The 22,974-nt window shown below is 40.7% G+C and overlaps 1 protein-coding gene across 2 annotated transcripts; it reads left to right on the forward strand.

Moving 5' to 3' along the window:
• The first annotated feature begins 3,869 nt into the window (after positions 1 to 3,869).
• Positions 3,870 to 13,983, forward strand: lgalslb (lectin, galactoside-binding-like b). 2 transcript variants are annotated; one of them, XM_030747722.1, is made up of 5 exons: positions 3,870 to 4,025; positions 4,562 to 4,645; positions 4,733 to 4,821; positions 5,600 to 5,786; positions 8,599 to 13,983. In XM_030747722.1, exons 1-5 carry the CDS (start codon positions 3,993 to 3,995, stop codon positions 8,740 to 8,742), a joined length of 537 nt encoding a protein of 178 aa, XP_030603582.1. In that variant the 5' UTR covers positions 3,870 to 3,992; the 3' UTR covers positions 8,743 to 13,983. The 2 variants fall into 2 exon arrangements, with proteins under 2 accessions (XP_030603582.1, XP_030603580.1); XM_030747720.1 differs by having other exon boundaries at positions 3,872 to 4,025; positions 4,553 to 4,645.
• The last annotated feature ends 8,991 nt before the right edge of the window (positions 13,984 to 22,974 follow it).

Here is a 22,974-nt window from a genome sequence, read left to right on the forward strand (position 1 = left end):
GGATAGGCTCCAGCCCCCCCGCGACCCTGACCAGGATAAGCAGACGCGGATGGATGGATGGATATATATATATATATATATATATATATATAATGATGGGTTTAATGCAAGTGACAACTTTATCCCTCTCTAAATTCTTTCAGTCTCCAGCACTGAAATCCTCTATAAACTAGATTTACATTCAGTTCCTTTACATGTTGGTGACTTATATAGCACAAAATCACACAGATATGCTTAATCGCAGCTAAGAAAAACTTATATACATAATTTTGGCAGATTTTTATGCCAGATGCATAAAATCTGTCAAGTCAAGAATGCAGAGCTACCTACTGTGATGGGAGCAGCCAAAAGTAATTTTATTAAGCAGTTCAATTCAATTCAATTCAACTCAATTCAATACAGTTCAAGGGGTGAGAGGAAAGAGAAAAGAAATGAGAGCATAGTGAGACAGGATAAAGCACAAACTAAGGCAAAATTGTAATGACATGCTGCAGTGGTGTATAAACACATTGGGAGTGAAAAGATGTGACTGGAGAAGAAGTGCTCAGTGCATCACATGAAGTCCCACAGTAGTCTGAGCCTGCTGGAGCATAACTAAGGGATGGTTCCGGGTCCAGCCCTAACTACAAGCTTTATTAAAAAAAGGAAAGCCTTAAATCTGACCTTAAAAGTAGAGAAAGTGTCTGTCACCTGAATAGGACTGACTGGGAGCTGGTTCCACAGGAGAGGAGCCTGACACCTGAAGGCTCTGCCTCCCATTCTACATTAAGGAACCACAAGTAAGCCAGCAGTCAGACAGTGAAGTGCTCTGTTAGGATAATATGGTTCTGTGAGGTATTTAAGATAGGATGGGGCCTAATAAGTCAAGATTTTCTATGTGAGGAGAAGGATTTTAAATTCATTTCTGGGTTTAACAGGGAACCAATGAAGAGAAGCTAATTTTCTTCTTTTTCCCTCTGCTCCCTTTACAGGTCGCCAAGATGGATCATCTGCCTCCATGTCACCCTGTCCCTAGCATCCTCTTCTCACACCAACCCTCCGTCATACATCCACAAATCTTCTCTGCAGTTTTCCACTACTGCCTGGCAGCTCCATATTCAGCATCCTTTGCTTAATATATCAGTTATCTCTCTTCTGCACATGTCCAAACCATGTCAGCCTTGGCTTTCTAGCTTTGTCTCCAAAATGCTCAACCTGAGCTGTCCCTCTGATATACCCACTTCTAATCTTGTCCATCCTGGCCGCTCCCAGCGAAAACCTTAACATCTCCAGCTCTGCCTCCTGTCTTTTTGTCAGTGCTACTGTCTCCAAACCAGAGGTGGCAAAAGTACTGACATTCTGTACTTAAGTAGAAGTACAAGTACTTGTGTTAAAAAATACTTTGGTAAAAGTCGAAGTACTGGTTCAACTTCTTTACTTAAGTAAAAGTAAAAAAGTACAGGCTCTGAAATTTACTCAAAGTAAGAAAGTAAAAGTAGCTCTTTGGAGGACGTTTCTACCTGCTATTTTTGTGTAAAGCTAACTGAACCTTATTACATATTACTGTAATAATATAAAATAATACATGAGAACACAAACGTTATTCCAATCTAAATTTGAATTCTAATGAATGTACTCAGCTTGAATCACAAACTGTTAAAGGGAATTTAAACACAGCTCTGTTCTCTGTGTCCTCCATGGCAGAGGGTGACTGTGCCTCCACCTAAACACCAACATGAGGATACTCAGGGGTTACAGTGGGATTCAGAAGGTGGAGGAATCCTAAGATCAGCTGTAGTGGCTCTGCATGGGGAGAAGAATCACAGCTTTCTATTGTGAGCTGCAGTAAATGATGTTGGTGTGCAGGCTGTGATCAGCTGACCTGCTGCTGCTGCTGCTCTGAGGTTTACTGCTCTGTGTGGATGAAGTGAACTCACAAAGATGTAACCCAGTATTTCACAGCTATCTGAGCTGATCTCCATCCCCTACACTGACAGCATACAGGCTGTAGAAATGTTGGACTCAGTGAATGAATCTCAGCATCAGCAGCTTTGATTCAAACTCATCTCTGCTGCACTGATGTAACCTGTAACTCTGACCATGAACACAAAGTGCACCAACACAGAGCGTTACTGTAAATACAGTACAACAAGATAACCTGTTTATTACACACTAAACTGCAGTATTTTCATACAATCTTTGAATAACACAAAGTCAGCATACTTCTGTTTATTTTCCAGTCCTTACCTTTAACTCTAACCTCTCTTCTTCCTCTTCTGTCCCCTTTCTCCATCTCTGAGTGAACTTCTCTCTCTTTGCTCTCCCTGAAATGCAGCAGCTCTTCTTTTAGCTAGCAGTCACACTGTGTGACAAACTGCACACACTTTGTGTGTTTGCTGATATTTGTTGAGCATTTAAAAACGTTGCATTTACCTGCCACACGTTACTCCCTTCATGCTCGCTCCTCTTCAGTAGCGCTAGCTAAGCTGTTTATGTCCCGCGAGCACAACTTACGGATTCGGTCCGGCCCGCTGTGACCCCTGATTATAGCGCTATAAATGAGACATTAATTATATGGGTTTGTGTATTTAATCCCTTTGTACCCGATAAGCCCCGGTGATGGAGGATACGCCAGTACGATTGTCTCTTATATGTTAATATTCCTCCGTTTAGGCTCAGATCGCTTGATGACTGACGGCGCACTGACCGGAAACGCAAACTTCTCCCTGACGTGTTAAAAAGTAACGAGTCTGTTTTGAAAATGTAAGAAGTAGAAAGTACCGATACTTGTGTAAAAATGTAGGGAGTAAAAGTAAAAAGTACTCAGAAAAATAAATACTCAAGTAAAGTACAGGTACCTAAAAAATCTACTTAAGTACAGTAACGAAGTATTAGTACTTCGTTACTTCCCACCTCTGCTCCAAACCATTCACCACAGCAGGTCTCACTAGCATCTTGTAAATATTTCCTTTCACTTTCACTAATATGGGAGAAATATGATCTCTTTCTTGCCCCTGTCAGCAGCATTTTGGATTAACTGGAAGCTTTTTAGGGAACTTTTAGAACAACCTGATAATAATGAATTACAATAGTCCAGCCTAGAAGTAATGAATGAGCTTTTCAGCATCACTGAATTATGTCACACATCACGTGTAGAGGAATAAAAGAAGATATAATGGCATTTTGTACAGTAACTGGGTATATCTTTGAACGCTTTTAAAGTCAGCGATGCATCCGGCATTGATTTGCTTAGCATGTAATGGCTTTAATTTTCCACAAAGGGGCAGAGTGGACCAGTTCAACTAAACAACAGCCTAACAATCAGAGGTGGGGGTTGAATAGACTGAGAACAGAAAAGAGAGGGGGTAAAAGTCAATGAACAACATACACTGGGATTGTCCCCCTCATTCAGTGAAAAGCAATTACGTCCCAGGCTCACAAGTGAGCAGAAACGGGTCTATTTTCAGCTATTTTTAGCTCACTGACGCCCCAGAGCTCTGCAGTATTGTTTAATCATTCAAAAGTATTGAGTGTGCCCACTTTGGGCAATTAGGCCAGAGCCCCCCTGTCTGTGTCACATTCAAACTGGATAAACGACACGCGAGCGCGGTCTCATAAATTAACCGCTTATTTAAACCAGTTAAAAGTCGTGTCCTGGATTTTTTTTTCCCCAATCTAGAAACCCCGAAAGAATCCGAACAATGCGTTGTCTAATTGGGTGAAGGGTTGAGGGAAATCTGTCTGATTAGCCTTCTCCAACAGACGGGGATTAAGCTTTTAGTCTGTAATTATTATAAAGCATACGTCAGCAGACATCCACCCATTTCAGTGGAGCAGAGGGATTCTGCAAAGTGACTGTGTTCTCTGTCGGGCTAGGCCAGACGTGAGGACCCGGCAATAGGAGCAGGAACAGGAATATCCTCCTGAGTCAGTGCCACGACGCTGACACACCACGCTCCCCGGCAGAGCTGCCTCTGCTCCGATAATCAGCATCCTATGCTATTCTGCTCAAGATGGCGGTGCAGGCAGCGGAGAAAGACGGAGTAGTGAGTATTTTGAAGGTTTTTGGGGAACCGAGTGGGTGTTACGTGTGTTGGTATTTATTTTCTGTGCATGAGGGCCTGTTGGATTTGATTTAAGCGCACCGTTAGGTCGATTATCCGGCGCTTATTGTAAATGCGCCGCGCGCAGCGCATTCAGAGCGCAAGGCGACTCCTCTTTCATCTGTGGCCGGGGAGGAAATAGGAAATCCAACACGTTGTGGTGAAATGTATCGGCGGTGTGTGATCTCCTAGGCCGCCCAGCCGGTGCGCATTTCCTTTGCAGTGCAAGATGGTGCCAGTATGGAGCTAATTTAAAATAACACATGGGTCCCGGCAGGATCCCCGATAGCAACATGACAGGTCTGCTGCCACCTCGTCATTGTTGCACGCCGCGTACGAGGCCACGCTCTGTGCATATATTGAATGATAGGCCTGCAGCCTAATGTTGTGTATTTAATCTTAGCCATGTCAGTTTATATCCTACCTGACAGAGCGATAAATGTTACTTTGCATCCTGTCTTTTGTCACTGGTGTTGAAGAATGTGGAAGAAGACCACCTTAACGACTCGCTGGGTAACCCCGGCCTCATCTCACCTGACAAGGAGGATTTATCACGCCTCTTGGTATGAAATATCCTAACGGTTTCCTAAGTATCCTTGTTTGATGCTCGCTCCTGGCTGTGCGTAATAAATTCAATGTGCTATGCGTAGACGGTGCCATTCAGCGGGCGCATCCGGGGCGGCATGCGGCCGGGGAAGAAGATAATAGTGATGGGCATTGTCGACCTGGAGCCAGACAGGTAAGATAACACCTCACAAGGCATGCACACACTCCCTGTCTGGAGACGAGTTTTATCTCTGCATATTTTAAACAGTCTAATTTACGTCTATACACATGCATGCTAAAGGACGTTAATGATAGGCTTTTTTTTTTTTTTTTTTTTTTGGTTCTTAGGCCAGTCAGACTTGAACAGCCACTCCAGGACACACAGTAATGCGTAGGCAGCCAGAAAGAATGGTGGCTCCTTAAGTATGCAGAGACAGGGCGTTCCCAGACCAGCAGGGAGGAAAGAAAAAAAGGGTGGTAGGAAAAAAAAAAAAAAAAAGGAGGGGGGGTCCAGTGTAGCAGATTTGTTTGGGTGTGTCCATACCCTACATGGAAACTTATGTCAAACTTGGATGAAACCTCTCCATGACCTCATCTTGTTCAGTGGCTGCTGCTGGCAGAGTTTTCATGCTAAAGTTCATGTGAATGTCCCAACCGACAGAGCAGCTCCGAGGCCTAAAATACACACAGTCTTCCTTTGTTGCATCTCATTGCTTAGAAAGTTAGTGCCTGTAGCTGTGGCCGTAAACTAACACCGAGATGCTTAACTGCACAGCTGCAGGGGGAGGGCGGATAAACAAAACTAACAGTGGGGATTATGCATAATTAGCTCACAGTTGGTGAGAATTGTTCTTACACAGCAGCAGCAGAATTATGCATTTGAATTATCCCAGATTATCTGATGTCTGCTTTACCACCACATTCTGCCTGTCTGACTACCCCAATCCTGCCCATTTCTTTCCTACCCTCAGCTTCGATGTCAGCCTGACCTGCGGACGCGATTCAGAGAAAGAGGAGCCTCCGTATGATGTGGCCCTGAAACTCACGGCTCGTTTCACTGACCGTCAGTTCCTTCGCAGTGCTCGAGTTTCTGGGAAATGGACAGAGGAGGAGGCGTCCACTGCCTACTTTCCCTTCATCCCTGATCAGCCTTTTAGGGTAAAAAAAACCCCAAACATTTTCTCATATTGTATAATGCTGAGAAATTCCCAGCAGTCTACTGTATTAGAGATAAGCACACATTAAAACTAATATTGCAAATATCCTTGCAGCATAAAAATGGAACACAAACAGGAAATGTTTTCCATACTCCATGAGATTGTATTGTAAATACAGCCTGTAGCCCGTGTAGTGGACTGTTTACTGCATAAGGGGCTGCATCAGCTGTTAATGTGCTGGATGAGTTGATATGGGAGTGTGGAGGGGGGGTTGAGCAGTAGTACATATGCACGATGAATAATTTCATAACACCCGAGGACTTGTTAGCACTTTAATGTCATATTCTGCTCCAGTAAGTCTGAATGTGCACGTGAATAACACACATGGTGTACGGCTAAAAATAAACAGTAACTGTAACAAAGAGAAGAACAAAAACTGAAGCTTTTCGAGCTGTTTTCACACATGAAATGTCCACAGCGTTATCAGCACTGGGTCAGGACATTGTCTCAAGTTGTCCTTCTTGTCATGTAGCAGCAGGAAATGGTCCGTTTAAAGTGCTCTGTTTGGTTTCGGCCAAGGCCATGACACCCACACCTCACCATGAAATGCACCATAACATTTGCTGCAGTGTTAGCGCATCAGGGAAATCCACACAGACTTCATACGTGGGGAGCTGGAGGATAAAGTCGGCTAGTGTCCGGTCCAGCTGGGTTGGAAATTTGCTTTCTCGTATCCGTCCATCACGTAATGTCTTGAAATGTTCAGGGCTGAAGTGCATGTGTGTAAATGACTTTAGTAACATTTTACTTTGGCACTGATCTCTGGAGCTCTGGGATTGAACATTGATCTTCCAAAAGGCATTCTCTCTGTTTTTTGCTTTTTTTGATAGTGGTCATGGAAGCATCTGCCTAAAAGTTAGGTCCATGACCTCTTATAGGTGTGCATAGCAGCTGAATTTTGACCCCCCCACCCCTTCAACATCATAACAGAGCCACTGGACCCCCTCATTGTGGGGGTCAAGGGTTCTTAATTCAGTTTGTTTCCCCATCTGTAATAAGCTTCATGCTCAGCTATCCAGCATTTAACATCTCCTATATGGATGCATGAGAATCTTTACAAAGAGAAATCTTCGCCTTCTTTTATATGCATATACAGACAGAAGAACTGAAGTTATTTTTAGAGGTGAACCCTGCGTCTGGTTGTTGAATGTCAGCTCTCTGATAAAGTGTCATTGTTTGCGGTTGCAGCGTGACTGAGCAGGTCAGCACAGTCATGACTCTGTTGAAAGCTGGAGGCTGGAGATTAAGTCTGCCGTGCAGAATGTTTTAAACAAACTCCCTCCAGAATCCAGAGAGCATGTGGAGAGACACATGATGTGTTGCGGTTTGAGAGCAGGATGGTGTGTTTCTGCTGCGTTATCTAAAACAGTCTTCCTCAAGTTGCGTTTACACCATTACGTTTTTTTTGTTTTTTTACTGCTTTTGTTTGGCTTTAATGTGTACAGATACAAACAAGAAAGGAAAATGTGAGAGGCTCAGTTCTAGTTTATTTATTCAACAGCATTTTGGGGGCTTTAAACAGTTTTAAGATCTACTAAAACATCTGATATTCAACCTCATTGGAACATGTCGTTTGGACTTTCTACTTCCAAGCAGATGTCTTTTTGTCACGCATATCAAATATTACTTTGTAATTGTTTTGTGTATTGAATTAAAACTGCACTAACAAATGTTTAGATTTTAACAATGGGGAAAGAAATGGGTGTATAAAGTGACCGTCCCTCCCGGCTCATGAGCTGATTGTTTTTGAATAAACATCACACAACTTCCATCAATTCATATTTTTCCCCCCCTTATCTAATTCAGGGCTGCGGGGGGCTGGGGCCTGTCCCAGCTGTCATAGGGAAAATGGGGCAAGAGGCAGAGTACATCCTGGACAGGTTGCCAATCTGTCACAGGGCAAACACACAGACACAACTTCAGTCTCACAAATCTTAAGTCCAGATTCAGGCAGAGAACAGCAAATTCTCACTCTGAGTTCTGGATAAGGAAATACTAAAAATACTCATTAAAAGGCAGGTGAGATGACATTGGCATAAATGGTGATTGTTGAGTGATGCAATGAGTAGCACTATTGCCCCACAGCAAACGGTTTGGATCCACTGGTTGGTTGGGACGTTTTTGTGTGGAGGTTTCATGTTCTCCCTGCGGCTGCGTGGATTCCCTCTGGGTACTCGGGCTTCCTCCTCTGTACTTGAGAAATGGCTTTGATTAAACCCTCAATCTAACAAACACACGCAGCATTAGCAAATAGGTGTTAACACAGTGCAACATTGAGAAGTTAAAGATTTGGAGGAGACCAAAGCAGAGTAAATGTTGCATTTGTGTATTAAGTGAAATGTCATTCATTTTAAGATTATATCTTATCACTCATATATATTTTTTTTTAATTTTTATTTTTTTCACATTTTGTGATTGTTTGCTTGTTTTAATGAGAATTTTTTTTTTTTTTTTTTTTTTTTCCCCCATGCAAAATATGGACACTACACTCAAATAATATAAAGTAGCTAATTAGTAGGGCTTTCATCACCGCAGTTGAAAAGCCTTCTCATGCACTTTGCTGTAGTCTTATTATTATACACTGGTGTCACTGAGTGGTCTGCAAACAAGCTGAGCACTTCAACATTCTCACAGGAGAAACGTGTTTCAGTGTCTACTTGTGTTATGAAGTTAAAAGCAGTTAAAGTGCAGTATTTTCTTCCCACCTTCTGCCTAACTGTCTTCCTCTCTGTCTTTTTTTCTTCCTCCTGCAGATTGAGATCCACTGCGAGCACCAGAGGTTCCGGATATTTGTGGATGGACACCAGCTCTTTGACTTTTATCACAAAGTAAAATCTTTGCCCTCTATCGACACAGTACGAATACAAGGAGACCTACAGATCACCAAGCTCGGTTAATTTACCCCTGACCAGTTCCCGCTCTGCAAGTCGTGTGTGCGTGTGTGTGTGTGTGTGAAGCAAGGACTTGATCACAGATGACTACACACATATGCGCCTGTTACATCATCATCATCATCCACAGCCCATCATGAAGCACTGCAGCAGCATAGCAACTGGATCAAAGTTAGAGTTTTTCTGCTTCGTTACTACTTCTTTCTGTTGAACCAGGATCTGATGTGATGGTCCTTCGTGGGTAAATTGTGTGTTTGATCCATTTTCAGTTTTTTTTTTTTTTTTCCCCTCCCTCCTTGTAGCCCCAGTTTTATCAGTTCAGGGATCTCACAGCTTATTTATAGCACATTCCACTTTTATGCTGAATCCTTTAGGGATGCTGAGATCAAGGCAGGTGTGGAGGGTTTTTTTTTTTTTTTTTTGGTAAAATAGAAAAATAACTCAGATGTTAGAAACCAGTTACAAGAAAAATATCTGGCACTTAGAAGCTAATGTGAAAGCAAACTGCTGCTCATTGGTGGAAAACTTTTGTTTTATTATTATTTAACTAAAACTGAATTTGACTGGCTTTGTTTAAACTTACAAGAATCTTTTAAAATCTTTTGCATGAGAAGAAAATTCATGCTGCTTAAGTGACCGTGACAAATGTGGAGTAAAACTTGCAGTCGGGCCCGAGCGGTGTTCCCAACATGATATTATGTAAGATGAAACTGGTTTCAAGTGAAAATATGACGGGAATCTTTTTGTTGTGCTTCAGTTAAATCGAGCTCAACCCGTCTGAATGTGTAACTGTTTCTACAACTCATCTGATCACAGCATAATAGGCTGTTTTCTCTCTGCTGATGTATATCCAACTCCGCTGGCACTCGTCTGCGCAGCCCTTGGGTTTATTCCAGTTGTCATGGTAACGTGCTGCAGCCTCACCGACCTAAATACCCAAAAATGAGGATTATATTATGACAAGATGTAGCGTTCCATGTTGTACACAGCATGTGTGGACAGTTTGCACTCCTTCACTGCAGACACTCTCCCGTAGGTAGACTGTGCTGTGGAAGAAAGAGTTGTAGAGAAATGGCTTTGAAATTAGTTTAAAATTGACCCTCGCCATTTTTATTTTGTGCAAACTTCATCAGAGTTGAACACTAATACAATATAGAAGTTGTACTCCTTTTTATAAGAAGAAGAAATTGTGCTGGCAAAGTGGTCTTGCATTCATCTGAGTTCAGCTGCAGTTAAACTAAACTCCAGAACCATCACATGGGAAAGCAGGGTCAGATCCTGGGGGTACTTTGAATGTATAGCGTTGATGTTTTTATAGTAGCATAGAAGATATAGTGATGCACAGATTTTATTTCTCAGTGTCACAGTTTTTTGGTGGTATGGCTGGTGCTGTTGTAGTTCATTATAGGTCTGGTGCGTCTCATGGCTTTTTAAAAGAAAATGTTTTCCCGAATCATTCCACGTCGGCATCTTTCCCACACTGATGCAGTTTCATCCTTTCTTAGTGCTGCAGGCAGGTTTTCAGAAGTCTAACAACTAATGTCAGGTCTTTTATGCATTGTTGTCTTTATGACCGTTCCACTCTGCTGGATTCAGTTTCCTTCACTGGGGCAGAACGCAAGTTATAATAAATACACACAAATAATAGAGGGTATCTCAAGTATTATATATATTACATCTTAAGGTGCTCTGTTTACACTCTTATGAGGTTTTTCTCATGCTCTAGAACTATGTAAAAATCACTGCATCACTAATTAAAAGGTACCATTATTATTAATTTTTTTTTTTATGCATTTATAAGTTTTCTGGCACAGTTTCACCTACTTCTAATGCATGTAGGAGAAGGAAAAGTTTGAAGAGAACAAAACTCCTGCAAAAAGAAGGCAGCTTTGTGCTAGACAGATGGCTTAGTATGCCAGTAAAGTTGCTCTATAAACTACAAGTGTTGCTAGATTTTTGACCTTGTTAAAGGGTTTATAAGAAAAATAATCTCCTAGCTTTATAGATCAGTTATAAGACATAATAAATGATTGCCAAGTTGTGAAAAATCCCTTTTGTGTATCCTTAATATTGTATTTATTAATGTTGATAATATCAGTCCCACGGTTCAAAATGTTAATAAATCATTAATAAAGGTTCCTGATTTTTTTTTTTTTTTTTTTTTTTCCCATTATAATGATGCATCAAAGCTGTAACTGTAAACCTTTTATAAGCTGTTCATAAATAATAAATAGACTCTGGTGCAGATGCCCTGCAGCTGTTTTCCCAGACAAAAAAGCAAGGCAAGTGTCATTTTGCATGAACATCAGCCAAGGGGGTTTTTCACAACTCTGAAATGGTTCCCAAAGCTGCTCATAAATGTGATTTATAATACATTAGGGGTGTAACAATTCTGTAACTGAAACTAAAATCACGATTCGAATGACGTACTGTGGTTCACACACTCATGTGGAGCTGTTAATATCTAGTTAGAGCATGCTAGTCTGCTGAAATCTCTTGTTTTTAAAGCTCACTGAGGTACGGAAGGATCTGGAACTGCATCACAATAATGCAACTTGTATTTGTTTTTCACCCACTCTAAATATGGACAGAAGCTGTGCCCCAAACACTGAGGTCTAAGATGGTTTTGGAGAATTGTTACACTGCTTAAATTATTCAATAGGCATCAATAGAACAAATTATCACAACTTGTAAATACTGAAAGTGTTACTGCTGGTTCTGTTTGACAGCAAAACCTAAACCAGGTTTCACAAACCTGTTTGAGCCCCTCTTGAGACGTTCACCTTTTTAGCAGCTTGACACAGCGAGGAAATAAACAGTAGCTGTCTGCACAAAATTGCCTAGAAATATTGACATTTTCACCCTCACATATTCCATGTTGATTATAAGCTAATGATGGCTTTCTGATTGATTTTTTTTGCTGCTGTGAATTTGGAGTAAGCCATGACTCAGTAACTGATGCATCCCATCCCTTTCATTAATGAGACCTTCCTTTCTGAGCAAAGGCTGAGGAAACCTTGGTTTAATATCTTATAACCTGTGTGGGGCATTTGTCAAAATCCAGAGGGGCTGCTTTATGTATTTATTAGTTCCTTTCACATAGCAATAACACCGCTGCTCCTAGAGCTGACTGCTCAGAGCTGGTTTTTGCCTGGTTGGTCAGACAGCGTCTTCCTGAGTTCCTCGTTTTCCAATTTATTTTGAATACGAACAAGTACATAGTGGTACTGAGAATTGCATTTAAAAGGATAAGAGCCTGTGAATAATTATTTCAGTATTACAAAGTGCAAATGTATACAAATAACATGCCACTGTACTGACATACTTTGTGTTCTTTCCAATAACTGGTGTCTATTTGTAACACTGCAGTTTCCTGTAATAATGTTAATATAAACCATGCAAGTATGTTTCAGTGATGTAAAAACAAGATGTGTGTTGAAGGGTGATGCAGGTTCATGTTTTGGGTCTTCAGTTGAATGTGCTGACAGCAGCAGGAGGTATGGGGGAGGGAGATGACCAAAATAAGATTTCCTCATTTTAAAGAGTTCATTCCAGGGAGCTCTTTGTGTGCGTGCGTGTGTGCGCACGTGCGTGCAGAGCCGAGCTGGGAGTGTGTTTGGCTCAACATAGTGTACAATTGAACTCTGCCATTAGCAAATTGTATTGGGGACTACTGTTTTTCCCCAGCTGAGCGCAGTTTGTTTCCCTCTAGGGTTTCAGATGTGGTGCGGGTGCAGGATGAGCTTGTGGGATACTTACCCATTTTGTACTGCTGCACTTTAAAACACTTGCAAGACTAACAATTAAAAAAAAAACAAAAAAACATTAAAGCATTTCTAGTACATGCATTTCCTTCTGGAAACATGGTGTTAAATATAGCAGGTCCTAGTTTCTGATCTCCTAATGATCCCACATCTTTAAAAGAACAAACGTGGGAAATCGTATTGCTTGTATAACTTATTTTAATTGCTCTGCAACCCTTTAAATTTTTAATTAAAAAAACTGAATGTCACTCTCTTCCTGATTGTAATCAGATGATAGATAAATACCCAGGTGGTACTGCCCATAGTCGCCTAAGTTATTTAGGATCTACCCTTTCATGTCCATTCAATTGTGAAGTAAATGTTTACACCTTCCTACCCTCAAAATCCTGCGAGTCTGATGGAAGAGAAGAAGTTTATTTGACCCCAGTCTGTCTATATGTGTTAACCTGCTTTCAGACTTTGGATGTACATATTGATGAACATGGCCTCAGGGGCTTTTTTTTTTTTTTTTTTTCCCTTCAAGCAAGCATTTGTTGTGCATGTAAGCTAGTACCTGGCATTTTTGTAAACAGGACAAACTGAAGTATCAATTATATATTGCCAGTTTTTGTTTCAGTCAAGCATGCCGTTTTATTTTAATTTTTTTGCCATCTATCCAATGTCTTTTCTTTTGGGCTGTTATCTTTTGTAGCCAAGTATGTTTAAAAAAAATCTTGAGGGCTTACCTTGATAATAAAGGTGCGTGAATGCTGCTGACAAAGCAAAAATCTGGACTCGAGTATCAAATTTAAACTATTTTACCCTTAAATGTCAACAGGTTAAAGAGCGGCTTTCTAAAAGGTGCTAAAATGGCTTCATCATGTCCTTTGAGTAGAAGTAGGCCAATCTGTTGCTGATGTGCTGTGTGGTTTTACAATCATATTTTCATTTATATTTATTACACCGTAACCAGCAGCTCTGTGCGTGGTAAAGATGACTGTATAGCTAACCTTTTGCTGTTTATATGAAGGTGTATTGAAAAGCTGAGTCTTTTATAATGATGAAAGTGTTTTTCTTTGGCTCTGGGCTCTGATGTGTACAAATATTACAAACTGTAAGAAAAGAGTATTGGCTTAAACTGCACCCCCCTTTCCAAATGCTTTCCTTTTAACTGCAAAACATCATTTTCCAGGGTGCACCGAGTCTGAGGATCACTCGCGTGCCAGCTGTTGTAACTTTGATCTCCTGATGATCTTTCATCTTATGAAGCATCATGTTGGCTGTTTGATCTGCTGAAAACAGGAGCGCTTGTAATTATCACATGATGTCACATTTCCGAAATAAATACAGTTGACTGCAAACTTTCTGAGAATGTGCACAGGACCAGTGTTTAAATGAGAACAATACATGCTACCACTCAATCAACTCAAATTTTTTTTTCCCTCCATATGCTTTTGTAAAAACAGCTCCTTTGCAAACCAATAAACTTCTCAACTTGAACTTCCTTGTGGTTGCTATTTTGTGTCTTAATACTAGTAGGAAGTTACATATAGATAAGTGGATTGTTTATATATATAATCTCAGTCACCTCAGTCCCCAGCCTTTTATGGCAGCTGGATGTCCTCTGGTTCTGGAAAAGGGAGTTCTTCTACTCAACCATCGCAAAGTGGTTGCTTATAGGAGATCAGCTGATGGGGTCTTTGCCATAAACTGGCTTGACATGACTTGTAAACTGCCACTATACACACACAACCATTATATTAGGTACACCCGTAATGGGTTGGGCCTCCTTTAGCCCTCAGGAGAGCTTTAATTCTTCATGACATAGATTCAACAAAGTGCTGGAAACATTCCTCAGAAATTTTGGTTCATGTTAGAGATAATTTATCACCCACCGACAAGGGATTTATTATTGTGTTATCTTACTTTTTCAACCCGTTTCACCACAGAGCTCTTGTCCCTCAGCCGATCTGATGAAGAACTCCACAGCCCATTTTCATGTTATCCAAGAAACCCATCAAACTTCTGCCTTTGAGCACAATGCACCGGCTGCTGCAGAGATACTGCTGGGGCAGCAATTCCCATTCCTCAGAACTCTTCTCTCTGCTCCATTCAGCGACTCTAGCCGCTCACCATCTATGTGAAATTACAACCTTAGAAGCTCCAACTGAGGAAGGTAACCCACCAGTAAAGGTTCATGGCATAAGTTCTTTCTAGCTAAATTTCTGCCCTCAAGCCAACCAGTCTCCTCCTCATCTCAGTACTAGGTTCAGAAGTTATATCACTGCTCTCACACTCCAGTCAGGTATCCTGAAAAGAATTACCCATCAAGAATTTCTGACTGGACTGTAGCCTAGCTACAGTGGGTCCTAAAAGAGAGGCATTAGCTTTCATCATTCCAAAAACAAGGATGAACTATTCCAACTCTTTTTAGCTTCTCAAAGCTAAAATCCAAACAAACCAGAAAAATCCTCTTCCTAGTAAAGGTGAAAGTAGTGCCCCTAACTGCTAGGCTACCGCATGCCCTGCAACTCCACCTGCCAACCAGCTCACAGAAGAGGAGACCCTCCCCATTTCAATGGGTTTTGCAAAATCCTATTCACCAATCCTCGCGGTTGCCACCTACCTCTAATTCAGCCTGGGCTAGTGACACAGAGATGCCAGTTCCACCTTCAGCTTTTCTCCATTATTGCTTCCATGCCTGGCACCCTAGTGCCAGGTACGCCCCCCGTTCTTGCCAGTCATACATGGCTGTGAGGAATAGCTGAGCAGTAGCGGCAGAAATATAAGGTTTCCCAGCAGATGGGCAGTCCAGTTTCTTTTGATTTAACAAAAGGCCAAAGGCCCAGCCTGTCTGACACCAACAACCATCCCCAACAATTTAAGTTACTTAAATTACCTTTGTGATGTTTGCTTTGAACTTAAAGAGGTCATCTTGACCATGTCTACATACCTAAATGCATTCACCTCAGTTTCGCTTTATATTTCTCACCTGGCTATTTGCTGTTCCTCACCTGCAGTTGTTCTGCGCTCCACCAGTGGGCTCCACCCCACAGTTTGAGAACCACTGGGTTTACGGTCATCGCAAAACATGACTTAGACCTGAAAGAGTTAATATGTAGAAGTAGATATAATCATAACTGACAACAAACTGATTAAAAAATACTTTTCTATTTCACAAAATTTTAGATGTTTACAGTATATTTACTTTCATAATGCAACTCTCCCAGTGATGGTCAGAAATCCACACACGTGACAGAAAATGTGGTATATTTCTACTCCTGATCTGATTAATTTAAAAAGTAATTTCAGAGAGTGAATGTTCTTTCATGTTTAAGGGAAGCACCTGAAGTCTCAGAAGAAACGATTCGTTCTCTTTCATCTTTCAGCAGGAGAGGAGTCCCAGCTTGGAGGCTCAGCAGTGGCGAGATCAGTTATTCCAGTACATGAAAGAGGGTGAAAAGGAGCTCACATTTATGCTGGGTTCTCTCCCTTCCAGCGCAACAACTTCATACTGAAACAGAAGCACCTACCATCTGTCAGGCCCCTTTATCAGACTACTCTGCTGCTGCACATGTGAATAAAGAAGAGGAAGAAGACATGCCACAGAGCCTCCCGTCAAGGTTGCGGCTGTCTCTGAAGAGTACTTTGGCACCTGGGGCCTGACTAGTACCAGCATGTGCAACATCTGTGAAAAGTATCTAATCATTTACAATCTCTCACTGAGATAAAGTTCTGCCACGTTTACTCTGCTTGTTTTAGAAAGGACCCTGACCTAAATACACGTGAACGTGACAAAGCATTCCTGCACAAAAATAAGTGTTTGATCCAACTGTGGCCCTGTGTGTTCATGAGAGAATCCATACAGGAGAGAAGCTATCCCGTTGCATCATTTGATGCAAGTGTTTCAGCAGCAGCACCACAGCAGCAAGTCAAGATATCACCTGAGATGTTGTAGAGATAATACAGTAAGCAGCTAATTTATAGGAAAAGAAAAGTCTTGTGCAAAAGTCAAGCGAGATGAGAGACCATGTCTTCTACTTCCTCTGACCCCAACCCTTGATGTGCTCATTTTTTGATTAATTCTAATGGAGAATATTTATCCCCAGCTACTTAGTGGTTTTGAGTTCCGATTCAACAGCTCAACAGTACACATTTTCCTTTGAGACTCTCTCCAGCGGCCAACAGGGGTTCAGCAGTTGTTCCAGAAGAAAGGACAGTCCCTCGGCCCCTAGGGCTGAGGGCTCAAATTAAAAAGGCTCTGGACCACCACCAGAGTTCCACACCTCAATAATCTCAGTTTCGGGGGATTCTAGAGGGAAAAAGTTCTCCACCCTCTATGGCATGAGTGCCTTCAGAGTCTATGCCTGAAACTTGTATATCTCATCATATTTCTGAATCCCTTTTTCTGCCTCACACATCCATGCCTCTCCCTCTCCCTCTCCCTCCACCTTGCACATTTTTCTTAGCGTTTTTGCTCAGAGCTGTGGATGAACTTGCTCTGTGATGCCAACTGATGTGAGTTTGAGGAAGATTAGTTGGAGGAAGACTAAAAACATGAGTGTTTCCAGCTTGCAGCACCCTTAGTTAGTAGACCTTGTGATATCATCTTGACTGATAACACAGCTTGCGCATTCTTTCCATTAATGATTTAAAAGTTTTCACGGCCTTTTCAGTGCAGCACCTTTGATGTTCTTGGATATTTTTAGGCTGCCTTGATGCAGACGCAGCATTTTTAACATCCATCTGCAGAGTTTTGATGTTCTCGAGTCAGGGTAATGTGAGGGTCACTCCAAAATATGGATTTGAAATTTGCAAAAATCCCACAAAACTTACTCAAATGAAAATTAATATAATTGTCAGTAGTGAGAATTTAATACTTAGTTTTAATAAACTTTGTCTCTACATAAACAAGAGCTCTGAAGATAATTTTTCCACTTTAAATAAAATTAAGTTTTACAATAGTTATTTTTTGCTGTTTGTAATTATTTAAAATCACAGATGCTATACTCATTATACACTGGTATTTGGGCTTTCCCATAATCCTATAATACATGATAGGATAGAGTTCAGAAGACAACATTGCTAATGATGTGTTGTTGTGTAAGATATAGTAACTGTATTAAGATACACTGTTAATTGACTTCTCTGGATTGTGTTGATATGGTTTTAAGGACATGCTTGAGACCTGAGATAACAATGGCTGTACATGTTTTTAAGACATAAAATTATATTCATTTTTTTTTCTATTTTCTTCATGAGAAAATTCAATTATGTCAAAATGACATCTACTTGTCCAATCATCTTCTGCCACTTATATGGGGTAGGGTTGCGGGGACAACAGTCTAAGCAGAGACAGCCTCCCTCTCCCTGGCCACCTCCTCCAGCTCAGCCGGGGGGACACTGAGGTGTTTCCAAGCCAGCCAACAGGCATAATCTCTCTAGTTTGTCCTGTGTCTGCCCCGGGGGATTTCTCCTGGTACAACATGCCCAAACACCTCAGCTAGGAGGTCTCCTAGTCAGATGCCTGGACTACCTCAACTGGCTCCTATCGATGTGGAGGAGTAGTGGCTCTACTTTGATCCCCTTATGAATGACTGAGCTACTTACCCTCTCTTTAAGGGAGAGCCCAGCCACTCTTCAGAAGAAGCTCATTTCTGCCTCCTCTATCCATGATCTCATTCTTTCAGTTACTCCCCAGTTTGTGACTGTAGTTAAGGGTAAGAACATAGATCGACCTGTAAATCGACAGCTTTGCTTACACACTCAGCTGTCTCTTCACCACAGCAAATTATAAATATATTAATAACTTCCAGGATTTAATAGAAGTTTGATTGCCCACCAGGCCTAAGTTAGTCCCTCTTCCTGCCCTAAGCACTGGGAAGACAAACTCTAAGTCAGGGATCCTCAAATCCAGGCCTCGAGGTCCGGTGTCCTGCAGGTTTTAGATGTGTCTCTGCTTCAACACACCTGAGTCAAATATAGAAGTCATTAGCAGGACTCTGGAGAACTTGACTGCATACTGAGGAGGTAATTCAGCCATTTGAATCAGGTGTGTTGGATCAGGGACACATCTAAAACCTGCAGGACACCGGACCTCGAGGCCTGGATTTGAGAAGCACCGCTCTAAGTTATATTAGCTAATCTATCATTTAGCCTACTGTTCCCATAAACTATTTTTACACATATAAAACAGTTTAAAACAAGTATAATTATGTTTAAATATCAGCTAAATGTCATTGTATCTGAACAAGACATAGACAATATAAATGACGGACGTAGCCACCATGATGCCAGCCTTTGGTTTTGGACTCTATATTTTGAGCTTCAGAATTAGTGTTGTGCCCACCACTATGTTGGATTTTGGATAAAGAAGTTACCTTATATGAATGAAAGGGTGGAGTGCTAAATTATCAGCTAATGCTTGGTAAGCTTGGGTAGCAAGCTGCACTGATAAACTGTACAGGTGAAACTCACAGACACGCATATCATCTAATGGAATAGAAGCACAAATGTCTTGGATGGTCTGTACCTCACAGCAAACCATAACATTAGCAAGATACTCCACTAAAAATGCTCCCAAAGGCTCAATATGCACACATACAATGAAGAGGTCCAGTTTAATGATTTAAAGCAGTGAGTGAGGCCAAACAGACACCAGTTGGCTCCTTCTAACACCTCTCAATCAGTGCAGCCACACCCCTACTTCAATTATCCAGATGAATGAGTTATAAAAAAAAAAAACAATCAGAGTTTTTATGGCCAAAATTTTATTTCATACCAGTCTGTAAATATACTTTTTAATGCTGTAAAGTAGGGCATTTTAACATGGAAGTCTATGAGGTTAGACCTTGGAACAAGGTTCAGTGCTTTTCCTCAAGTGTTTCCCTACATGCCTTATTTGCTCTTTGTGCTAGAAGTAGAAAGTAAATTCCCACTTTCCCTTGTCTCTCTTCTCTCCACCTGTGTGCACAGCTGTATATACATGCCCCACACTTCCATTGGTGGCAACGCATAATTAGCAAATAGCGTTAAAGTGAACAAGTGGTGGCACAACAAACCCCGCCCTCTGGAGACGTTTTAGCTGATTTGAACTTTGTTCATTTCACAAACATGTCACTCTCCAAACACTGAATCCCTGAAATAACACAGTCATATTGCCCATGCCCATAATTTTCCTTTGACCTTTACCTTGAGGTCAAGGTCAATGAGATTCGAACTCATCCAGAATTTTTAGCAGATACATCTATGCTGTGAATTTGAACATCCTAGGTGACATCGTTCTCGAGTTATTGCAACTTGACCTTTAACCTTTACCTTAATATCAAGGTTGCTAAGATTCAAACTTATCTAAGATTTTAGTAGATATATCTATGGTATGAACATGGTAGGTCACATCTTTCTCAAATTATCACATTTACAAGACTTTCAGAAAAACTTGACCTCTTACCTTGACCCAGTTATGGCAAAAATTTAATCAGGTGATCTAAGGGGTCATTTTTTGTACAAATTTGGTATGAATTGGACTGGTAGTTTTGCTGTAATACTGTCCATCCATCCATCCATCTTCCAATTATCCAATTCATTATTGCAGGACTGTTCAAGCCTATCCTAAGAATCACAGGGTGAGAGGCAGTGAGCACCCTGGTTGCCAGTCTATGCAGATCCAACTCACGGATGTAATATTTCTCATGCATCACTTAAAATGCAACTTTCAGTGCATGCACATTAGAGGTTACAGCTTCCCTGTCATACTAATTTAAGTTGTCAGCAGATGTCCTCTCTGTCTCTCAGATACACAGCTGGCCTCTGAAGAACTGCCTCCTTCTCTGCAGCTGTGTGTCATTGAAGTGGAAAAATATCATGACCAGGAGGAAATGGAGATCCACCCACAGGTTAAACAGGAGCAGGTGGATCAAAGCATCCGTCCACACGTGTGAGCCTATACTTTAAACAGTGTTGAAAGGAAAAATCTTGGATCACCGACAACACAACAGATGTACTGGAATGATGCTTTTTGTCCTCTTATATCACTGAAGTTTTTGTGGAGCTGGAACAGCCACTAAGAGAGGAAAAATGTTATTCGTCTCACAAATTTTTTATAAAGGACTGACTGTTATTTAAACAAATGATTTCTGTGGGAGGCCTGCTTGCTCACATGAGGATGCATAGACTGTGAGAGTTCATCAGTGATCTGTGCAGTAAAACATTTGCTCATATTTTTGGAAAAATGCAAGCAGCTCTCATCTCAAATTGTTTCACTGCATGTGCCCTGAGATGCCTGACAGTTGGTGCTGCATAACTAAATTATAGTTTATTGAAAGTGAACATTGTTAGGGCTCAAACACATTTCACATGAAATAAGAGTTACATCACAAAACAGTATATTTTTCAATTTATCCAAAATAAAGATCAAACATTTTCTGCTTCATCTGCAGGAGATAAATTATCCCAGATGGCTACACCATGCACGTACTCTATCCTCCCCCTACTTTCTCCTCACAGTTACTTCCTGTAAGGGTGGTGTGCAAAGAAAATAGGGAATATTCAGGCAGTGCACCAATTATCTGTCACAGGAGTGGGCAATTAATTTTCCCACGAGCCATAATTAGGGCCTAATTGTAACATCTAATCTTACCAATAGCAGTTTATAAAGAGATAAAATTGATGTTGAGCAGAACTGAGTTCAGCGTATTGTGCAGCCCTCCACAGCAGTCCCAGTTTCTCATGCGGCCCCTTGGGATGATTGTCGATCCCTGGAAAAGCTTGCAGACAGTGGATATTTTCCATTAATCTTGTACAGTGTGTAAATGTTTCATGTTTTAATCATGCTTCCTGAGCAAGTAAGAGCCTGCTGTGTCTCTGCTCGCAGAGAGAAGGAGAAGATGAGGTTGTGTGAAAGATTCCCTGCCCTCATTACACATTTTTCCCCCCTTAAAATACATTTTCTCCATGTAATTTATAATAGAAATTAACTCCACAAAATAAGACATGCCGTGTACACATAAACCTTTATTTCTGGGGAAAGGGAGGTTGAGAAAAAGAATGGGAACTGCTCAGTGGAACAGTTTTGTAAGCTGCACACTTGATGAATAATCATATTTGGATGGTACAAAGATTAGCTGTAAAATTACTGTAATTACATGTGTTAGCATATGCTGGAAGCAGAATCCAAATGTGGGAGGCAGAGGCAGGTTAAATAAACTAAATCTAAGACTTTAATAGATGATCCAGAAAGAACTAAAGTTACATAAATTCCAGCAAGTACACTTGTACTTACACTTGTGTTTTTCTGCCATGCAAACAGTCACTTTGGATCAGAAAAAAGGCAACCTGATCTTCACACAATTCAACCAAGTTTTATTTTTTATGGTGCATAGCTTTTTAAAAAAAATTTATTTATGTGGTTGTGTTGAATGTTTGCACTGTCATCTAATTTCTTCCGGAAACAAAGAATAATTACAAAGGATGATAAAGCACACATTTCCATAATTTATCTAAGCCTTAATACTGTAGCACATGAGGTAAAGGCAACACTTTCTGGACAGATTTTGGCTGAATGTTAATGTTTTATGAATTGGGAGAAACTTCTCAGACTCAACCCACAGTCCAAGTCATGGTGATGCTTCCCTTTTTAAGTATTAAAAAGCCAAGGACAAGAATAGTGCAGTGGAAATACCCCCAAAATTTCAAGATACTCCATACCAGGAGTAGAACAAAGCATGGCAATATTTTTCATATTGTCTAATATGTGAAATGTGTTATTCTATTAAAATATTTTACTGCAAAAGTGATTAAATTAATTAATTGAATTCACCCCCCCCCCCCCCCCAAAAAATGTAAATTAAAATAAAATAAAAATCTGAATGGGAGATGCTACACTTGAACTCATGTAATTTCATAATAGAATGTCTAATTTAAATTGGGTGTGACAATAGCCGGGATGAGTGCATTTGTAAACTTTTCAATAGTTTTTGCTGGGATTGTAAATCCAATAATATAAAGGTGTGCATCTATCAAAATAGCTACTCCCTGATATTTAAATTATACATTAGTGGAATAAAATATGTGTTCCTCAACCCATGTATGTGTTTGTATACAGCCTGACACAGGTGAAAAAAACATTCTTTTCAGAACTTGTGGCATGACAAACACTGAGCTGGATAAATTTCCCACAGCTTCAAACCTGAGGATGCAAACTAAGATCCATGAAGACAGGAAATCATTCACTACCAGTGTAGACTCGGTTATTATCCTTAAGAAAACTGTGATGAAAAAGCCATGTCTGCTTCATTTTAAATTAAATAGCCCATCAGATTCTTTAAAATTGAAGCTGTATTGTGATGGTTACTTTTCATGGAGGTGCAGAATTTTCCATAATGTCTAATTATTGAAGACAGAACAAAGTTGACTGGGGATCATCAAATATTTGTGCTGAGAGGTCTACTTTAAATTACCCTAAACCGACTTAAATGAGCCATGAAGTTGTGCATGC

Source organism: Archocentrus centrarchus, chromosome 15 (genome assembly GCF_007364275.1).
Source record: "Archocentrus centrarchus isolate MPI-CPG fArcCen1 chromosome 15, fArcCen1, whole genome shotgun sequence".
Lineage (NCBI taxonomy): Eukaryota > Metazoa > Chordata > Actinopteri > Cichliformes > Cichlidae > Archocentrus > Archocentrus centrarchus.

What these genes read in the sequence shown, in the direction of transcription:
- lgalslb (XM_030747720.1), top strand. Translation starts at nt 3,993, where the DNA reads ATGGCGGTGCAGGCAGCGGAGAAAGACGGAGTA. An exon ending in GTCGACCTGGAGCCAGACAG is followed by an intron (nt 4,822 to 5,599) that starts GTAAGATAACAC and finishes TCCTACCCTCAG; the next exon opens with CTTCGATGTCAGCCTGACCT. An exon ending in TCCCTGATCAGCCTTTTAGG is followed by an intron (nt 5,787 to 8,598) that starts GTAAAAAAAACC and finishes TTCCTCCTGCAG; the next exon opens with ATTGAGATCCACTGCGAGCA.